Here is an 8308-nt window from a genome sequence, read left to right as displayed (position 1 = left end):
AGCAACAGCAATAATCACGGTAGGTTTGCCAGGTGTCAACCTGGTAAGTTCTCATGGTGGTCGTAGGGGAGACTTAAAATCCAATCCCGCCTGTATCTGGGTTGGGGGATTGTATAGCCCTTGAAAAAAAATAAATCACAGGAGGTCTGAACTTACCTCGCCTCAAACTCAAGCCCAACCGATGTGCTCACGCCACGAAAAAAAAAATTAATGTCACTCGATGAGGGTTTTCATATATCTCTCCTGCTAACAATACATACTTGAACAAGAATTATCCTTGTTTCCATTAAGTTACAGGCAATACAAATCTACTTTGAACAAGAATTATCCTTGATTTGGCTCCCTATTTTATCAAATTTCGGTTTATAGGAAGTGGTGAACTGAACGGGTTTCTAGAGAGATGAATCGTCGTATATGAGTTCGAATTCTGTGGACCCTCCGATTCACAGGAAGCGTGTACCTGCAAATGAAAAATGAGCATGTTATCTTAAGTTATAATAGTGATTTAACGGAAATGCTCTGTTAAGGCTGGTCCAACTAGCCACTAAAAAAGACATAAAAGTGAAAAAATGACAAACCCAACAGCACTTTCTTCTCTCATTCGAACTCCCCTTCTATCATCTTTCATCATCAAACCACAACAGCTCAAGTTGATAGACCGACATGGTGATCGGAGGTAAAATCGTCATCTTGTTCTTCTCTACCTATCAAATGGAAGTGTGTGATATGTGGGTAGAAAAAGAAAATCAGATTCTAAGACAATGAAAAAGGCCAAAATCAATTGGAACGCACGCTCTTGCATTGCCATTGATATATTAGCTGATTTCATGCCTTGTGAGATCAATGTTTTCTGCTCTAGTATTCAGACTTTCAGGTAATCTTTTGCTATCAACTTTTATGTGTCGGGATTAGATCAATCGTAACCCAAACTTCATGTAAATGTGCTACAGCCAATTGCTTCTTAGATTATTCAGTCCATAATTTCAAGCATTTAAGTGCTCTTGGAAAATCTACGTGTATTTAGCGAGGATTGGGGAATTCTTTAAAGCTACCACAAATGAGGGTTAACTGAGAATGTGAGAAAGCAATAAATGGAGGTAACGACGAACAACTGATTGTTTTTAATTGTCCCTAAATAGATTTTCTCTCATAATACCTCAAGTAGCAATCTAGCTTTCTTCATGCCTTCCTTTTCTTCCCCTCAGATGTCAGAGTTCAGCCTACTTAATGATCTTAATTTTTGAAGGTTAGGCTTATTTTACTCCCATAGCAATCAATAGCAGTTATTCATGGTTGTCGGATCAGCCAATGTGTGTTTGAGTTATGGGACACGGCCTTTAAATTTCATAGGATTGTTGTCAGCAAAAATGAGAAGAAGAAGAAGAAGAAGAAGAAGGTGGAGGAGAAAAAAAAGAAGAATTTAGCATTAATCCCTGGTCGTCAGTTTATGCCTTACGTTGAGAGACGATGAGAGGGGAGTTCGAATGAGAAAAGGAAGTATTAATAGGTTTTTATTGTTTTTTGTCTTTTGATGGCAGTTTGAATTAGTTGGGCCATTGTTAACTTAACCGAGCAGCCTCGTTAAACTCTTGTTAACTTACTAAGACAATATGTTCATTTCTTATTGGCAAGTGCATGCTTGCCGTGAATGGAAGGGTCCATAGGATTTGCGCTCGTCGTATATACATGTAAAATATTTGCTGCAATGGTCCCATATAGATACTGCCTTCGGTTACGATATTGATATATTGAGTGTTTTTCTTACTGTTCAAATCCGTTTTATACTTCCAATAAAAAGGACACAATGAAGCTGGTTTGCCCGAGTGGTTAAGGGGGAAGACTTAAGATCTTCTGCACATAAGTGCGCATGGGTTCGAACCCCATAGCCAGCACTTTAATTATAAAGTATTAGTTATTTTTGTTTATTTTATTTTTTTATGGGTACAAATTTTTCTGACATCATGTTTTTCTGGTTTCTTTATAGACCAATAACATCTGAATGGTTTGTGATTTGCTTTTTCCCAAACTTATACAAATTCCTTTTTAGTCTTTCGGAGGCTATTGCTTTCTCCTGTACATATGATCGCCACCTTCTAATTCTTCGATGATAAATAAGTTTAATTGCACCATTTCTGTCAATGGAGATTTGGACATCTCTTCGGGCATCTACAGCCTTTTAATGCCAGATATTGTTGGTAGGGTTGAGTAAAAAACCCAAAAATTGATTGAAATCAAATCAAAAAATTGGTTAGTCAAATTGGTCAGTTTGGTTTCGATTTAGTGTTTATAAAAAACTGAAGATATCGGTTCAGTTTTGATTAATCAATATAAAAAAACTAATGGTTAATCGAATTGATCAGTATACATATATTTCTATATATTTTATATATTATAAATTAATAAATATGCATTATATATATATTAATAAATTTTATTATATATTTATAATATATATTGTAAAAACTAAAAAATCGAAAAATTGATGAGCCGAACTGACTGGTTTCGGTTTAGTTTCAGTTACTGGTTTTCCAAAAACCAGTATTACTAGTTCAATTCAAAAAAATGCCCCACGGTTTAGTTAACCGAACCATGAGCCCCCCTACTTGTTGGAACCCCCATCAGATTGCTCAATTTTTTCAATAGATTGAATGGTTAAATCTTGATGTTTTTTTTGGACCCCTAAATTTACTCAAGTGAAGAAGCAGTCATCTTAAATTTTATTAATTAACCATTATAAAAAGGTAGAAAGATAGACAAAGGGGAGGGCGTAGACGCCAAAACCGAAATACAAAGCACACAACCTTACTATCTCAACTCAGCCCAAAATGCAATAAAAAGAAAAATAAGGCATCATAAACAAACTAAAGCAAGATCACGTGGAATGTTTTGCATTGAGCTGTATTCAAAGAAGTTTTTCTATTGGCCAAGAAGTCCACACATGAGACAATTTTATTTGCATAGGAGAGCTCACTCTCTTAATTTCACGCCAGATATAACTAGACCTGTTCATGGGCCGGGTCAGGTTGGGCTTGGGCCGGGCTTTTACTCTCCATTAACAGAAATATGTTAGGCCCGAGCCCGAGCCCGGCCCGACCAACGAGCCTACAACTTGGGCCCGAGCCTGGCTCGAATTTATTGCGAGCTGGGGCTTTTGGGCACGAGATTAAGCCCGCGGGCCTATATACCTGTTCAAGCCCGTTCTGGGGTCGGGCCACCCGGCCCATGGTCTAGATACAAGTAATTTTACAAGAAACTATGAACTTACAAATATAGATATCAAATAAAGCACTTGTTATCACTTTCAATTTCATCCTCCAATATTCCATGATTGAAGCATAGTGTAATGCTAGAAATTCAACAAAGATAGAAGAGTTGTTACCATTATAATTATGAAATCCACATCCTCCACTCCCACCCAGGTTTCTCTGGCTTAACCCATTTATATTCAATTTGAAAGGAAACTCTATAGGGAGCTGTCATTAAATCCCACAAATAGTTGTTCTCTTGATTTACTTGATTGGGATATTTAAAACATCAAGGATGAAAAAATTCTCATATGAACATGGTGTAGTATAATTTAGACTTAGGCACCATTTGGTTTATAGGAATAGGGGCCTGGAATCGGAATTAAAATGGGCTATTCTTATTCCAACTGTTTGGCTGGGCGGAAACGGAATCCCATTCCATTTCCTGCTGAAATGGCATTCCCCCATTTGAGGGAATGGCCATTCCCTGCCCATTGGGAATGAAACTCCATTTCTGCTGATTTTAATTCTCATTCTAATTCATGTCTGAATCAAACAGATTATGAGAATGAACCATTCCAATTTCGACTCAGATTCCGACTACAAACCTAACAATGGCACATTTCAAAATTCAGGCACCAGTGCACCACCAAACACAGGGTACTATATAATCTGCAATTTATATATCCAAAATAAAATTAATACTCTCTTTAGCTCCTTTTCATTATTGCTTTTATATTTTTATGAACCTCTGAATATTTAATTTCTCATTGGCATAATTTTATCTTGAATCAGAAATTCCCACAAAATTCTATACTCTAGTATTTGAATTTGAAGTGATGAAACTGATCTGGTGTAGGCACGTCCCATTACAATAATGATAAACCAGGAAGTGGCCAGTGATAAGACAAGAGATACCTTTGTCTAGCTATAATATTAATATGAAGAAAAGACAGTGCATAGTGGTAATTTTGTCTTTTAGAACAAGTGCTTTTAGAAGAATCAGGGTGTGAGCACAATCCGTAAAAATGGGATATGGTCATATGGGCGAATTTCCATCTATATATATATATAAGGCATCCATTGATTGATGATGGAATATGGAAAGGAAATCTTTAATTTGGATCCGTCTACGATGTGTGCTTCAGAAGGTGCCAATAGAAATTTGAGGGCATTTTAGTAAAAACCAGAGTGGGTCCTACACACAATATTCCTGAGAATCTTCATTGACGTGTTAAATGCGGTGACGTCCAGTATGAATAAATGTACCCACTAGAGATCAGGAAAATAATGTGAACTAGCTTAAATTCCATCTAATTGTTGATAAATTAATCTTCAGTTTCCCCCTCCAGAGCGAGAAAATAATGATATTTTTTCTAATAATTAAAATCATTTTGCTGTACCACTAGCTACCACTATCTTCATTAATACACATAAATGTTAATTAATGACATGAATATAGATGGGATCTTCAGCTATATATATCTTCTTGTAGTCGTACTCTCCAAGATCTCCAGGGAGAGCACATACAATCTCTCATCTCTACTCTCTAGGGAGTGAAAATTCTTTGCCCAGGCGACAGTATTGCTTTGGGGTCGAATTTGTTTTTCCTGGCTTTGAAAGTTTCCCATTTAGGCCCCAAGTGATTGACCCACTCTGCCTTACTTCTGTAGTGAGGAAGATATTGCTTAACCTTGATGCCAGCCTTCTCACAAAACATTAATATCTCTTTGTTTTGATTCTCCAGGTATTCCCAGTCATGCATCCCGCTTGATTGCAGAAGTCCCACTGAATAGAAGATATCGTCGACGTCGTCTGGAATCACTGCAGACATCCTATCATCCCACCTGCACAATATTATAATAAATCTCCCTCATTAATCAATATTTATTGCTATATACATTGTTCTTATATATAGCTCTACCAGTGCGCTATCAGTTTTACTTACTTGCTTCGATTCATGGGATAGACAAGGATAGGCCCAGAAGTCTTATTTTGTTTTTTAAGGATGCCCCTGAAAACACCGGAGTCGAAGTCGAAGATTCGAGATCTGGGCACAAAGAGATTAAGCCATGGATGAGGAACATCCCACAGTCCCTGTGATTGAAGCTTTAATTCTCCGCTCCGAACTCTGTTTAAGAAATCCACGTAGGAAACATCTTTTGCGAAGATCAATCCAGGAATAAAGCTCAACCCTTTGAGTAAGGATTCTAGTTCCTGCCAGCAGAGAAATTAAAGAAGTTGAAGTTACTGGATTAGTAGTTAAATTAATAATATATAGAATTAAAGTTATACAGCTAACAAAATTAATGCATGCGTACCCCATCAACCCCATCCGCAGTGAGATCATCATAGTACTTTGCTACTTCTAAGCTGTAAAGGATGCCATATTGGTTTGCTAAGGAAGCTATTCTGGAATGGTCGGCCGAGGAGAAGAAGGAAGACCTCCAATTATTAGCAGGACTTTGGTGCATAACCAGAGAACCTTCCGCATAATCCAGTCCCTTAATACCTCCATGGATTGAGATCAGATGTTCTTGGTCTCTTGTGAAAGCAGAGAAATCATGATACAGCATGCGTACCCACCTCACCTACACAAACCAAATTTAACATCAGGATGAACAAAAAAGAAAGAAATAATTAATGCAATGGAGAATCTGGCAAAACGTACTAACAAAAGGTGGTGTTGAAGTCTGTGGGGAAACAAAAAATAAAGCAGGGAAGAGAAGAACGAGAACAAAGTGTCTATCTACTGCAAAAAGAAGAAAAAGAAATGACTAGGATGTGTACGAAATGAAGGAAAAGTGCAGGAGCTGGAGCACATTTGAAGTAGAGATCGACTTCTGGTGCAAAGTACAGACAGAAGATATACAGGGTGGCCATGTGGACTTCATGCCACCAAACCCATTAATTATCTCATTATCCGTGTTTTGTGGGCCGGCATAAGGCTTCCCAATTATACTACGAATACAGTTTATACAGCTCTAAGTACATACCTTGGATGGGGCCAGCTCCAAGTCTATCCTTGCTCTAGTGATGATCCCAAACTGGCCAAGACCTCCCAGTACTGCATAAAATAGCTCCGAGTTTGTGTTTCTGGAGCATCTCACTAGCTCTCCTCTTCCTGCATCAAAACAAACCATACTTCATGTGTTCAGAGTGCATGTCTGCATGGTAAACAATAGAAAGATATATTATCATTATTATACCATAGATGAGAACGAATAAAATGTGACGCACATTTAATTAGCTGGCCCGAATCTACCAAGGTCCCACCTAGAAGAACATCTTCATGAGAGCGGAAAGTTGATTCTTTAAGATAAGGAATAAGGATGTCTGTAGTTCTGTACTGCGCAAGCATATTAGAATATTATTATTTGTTATAATATGATGTTCGTGATAGACTAGTCCACCCTTCCCGTCCAAGAGAAGAGAATCCTTATGATAAGCTATTATTTATTTATTTATTTACTTTGATTCTCCAGCGAATCATTTTTCGCCTTTCTTTTATTATTTTTTTTTCCTTGTGACCAATGGATACGTGTGCCTCCACGTTAAAAGGAAGCATACAAACTGGAGAAGACAAGCCCCTCGAATATTCAAGTAGGGTTGTCTATGGGTCGGTCGGATCGGTGGGGAACCAGACCAGCCCATCTGTTTGATCATTCGAACGAGCTACAGAGACTAGGAGAGAGAGAGAGAGAGAGAACAAATGCTGCCCACGTTCAAGCACTAACTATTTCTTCTTCGCTTGATTTTTCCCTCTTTTTAAGAGCTATTTCTTTCTCGTCCACTCAAGGGGGTGCGGACACACCTCAGAGAGAGAGAGAGAGAGAGAGAGAGAGAGAGATGTACCAGTAATGACGTCCATCTCGAACACATTGCTGATCTGGGGGCCATGGCGAAAGGATTGCCCACTTATACCGGCATTAGAGAGGGTCCCTCCCACTGTGAGATACAAATAATCGGTCCACGATCTTGGTGCAAGACCATGCTCGAGGGTGGCAAGCAACACATCGATCCAAAGCTGCTCTCCGCCAACGTCGGCGTACCAACCCAACGACGAGCTCCGAGCAACATTAATCCGATTGCCGTTGCTATCGTTGTTCAAAGATCTCATGTCCACAACTACACCATTGTGTGCCATGGCTTGCCCACGGACAGAGTGACCCCTGCCCCTGGCAGCTATGCTGAAAGGAACCGAAGAACTAAAGGAGAATCTTATCAGTGCCACAATATCGTCCGGAGACAAGGGATAGAGAACAGCAGCTGGAATGACTCGGGTAAGTTTACCAAAATCAGTGGACGCCAAACTAATTGCCGCAGGGTCGATATGAAGCCGAGTGGCGAGGTCGAGAGACAGAAGCTCTGGTGGCAGTAAACTAGTCCAGGGCCTTCGTTTCCCTATGATCGACATTAAACGGCTCAAAACAAATAGCAGAACGAGAGAGAATGGAATTGAACCAGTACTCTTATCCATGACAGAGTAACTAATTAAGTGATGCGTGCCTGTGTCTGTGGGAAGAGATATCGAGGAAGAGAGACAAAGAGGGAGAAGAGAGAGAGAGAGAGAGAGAGGAGATAAGTAAGGTGGTGGTGGTAGTGGTGATATAGAATAGACGGGAGGGTGGGGGTATTTATTATGAAGAGGTTGCATGAGAAGGAGGACGAAATCTTGGGTTGCAGATAGGAAATCTGAGCATCTGGTTCACATACGATGTCGCGACCTAACATGTGTTTTTCCAAAGATACGGAAGGACGAGACTCGGGATCATATCCATCAAACGACACATGACTCTCATGACAAATGTCTTAAAAAATTTTTAAACTTTTCAATATCGTGGCAAAGATTCGGAACACCCACAGATTTTGCATTATATCCCCCACCTAGCCAATTTTCTTTGGTGGGTCCATGTGCTGAAATTTTGGAATCATCACCGTCCATACTGGGCAAGGACGGTGGAGATGGAAAAAAACTATTTGCCAGTTGGCACTTGGCTGCCAGCCACCGTCTTACTTTTCCGTAAACGTAACGAAGAAAGTGGTAGCTTGTGAACTTTGAA

General features: G+C 39.3%; 1 protein-coding gene and 1 non-coding gene across 2 annotated transcripts; one reads left to right on the top strand and one right to left on the bottom strand.

The window, feature by feature from the left end:
- Window positions 1-1809: 1809 nt before the first annotated feature.
- Window positions 1810-1892, top strand: TRNAL-UAA (transfer RNA leucine (anticodon UAA)). Its single transcript has one exon. It is a non-coding gene; the product is annotated as a tRNA-Leu (tRNA).
- A 2705-nt stretch (window positions 1893-4597) lies between these two features.
- LOC148842328 (cytokinin dehydrogenase 3-like) lies at window positions 4598-7957 on the bottom strand. The gene is made up of 5 exons (XM_088958737.1): window positions 7101-7957; window positions 6242-6369; window positions 5567-5836; window positions 5194-5462; window positions 4598-5092 (listed from the first exon to the last, which is right to left on the bottom strand). The coding sequence occupies exons 1-5, from the start codon at window positions 7900-7902 to the stop codon at window positions 4795-4797; spliced, it is 1767 nt and encodes a 588-aa protein (XP_088814863.1). The 5' UTR covers window positions 7903-7957; the 3' UTR covers window positions 4598-4794.
- Window positions 7958-8308: the final 351 nt, after the last annotated feature.

This window comes from Nelumbo lutea, chromosome 8, assembly GCF_056320005.1.
Source record: "Nelumbo lutea isolate HS-2025 chromosome 8, American lotus-T2T, whole genome shotgun sequence".
Classification (NCBI taxonomy): Eukaryota; Viridiplantae; Streptophyta; class Magnoliopsida; order Proteales; family Nelumbonaceae; genus Nelumbo; species Nelumbo lutea.
The sequence above is the reverse complement of the archived record's forward strand: the minus strand, read 5'-3'. Positions and strand labels throughout refer to the sequence as shown.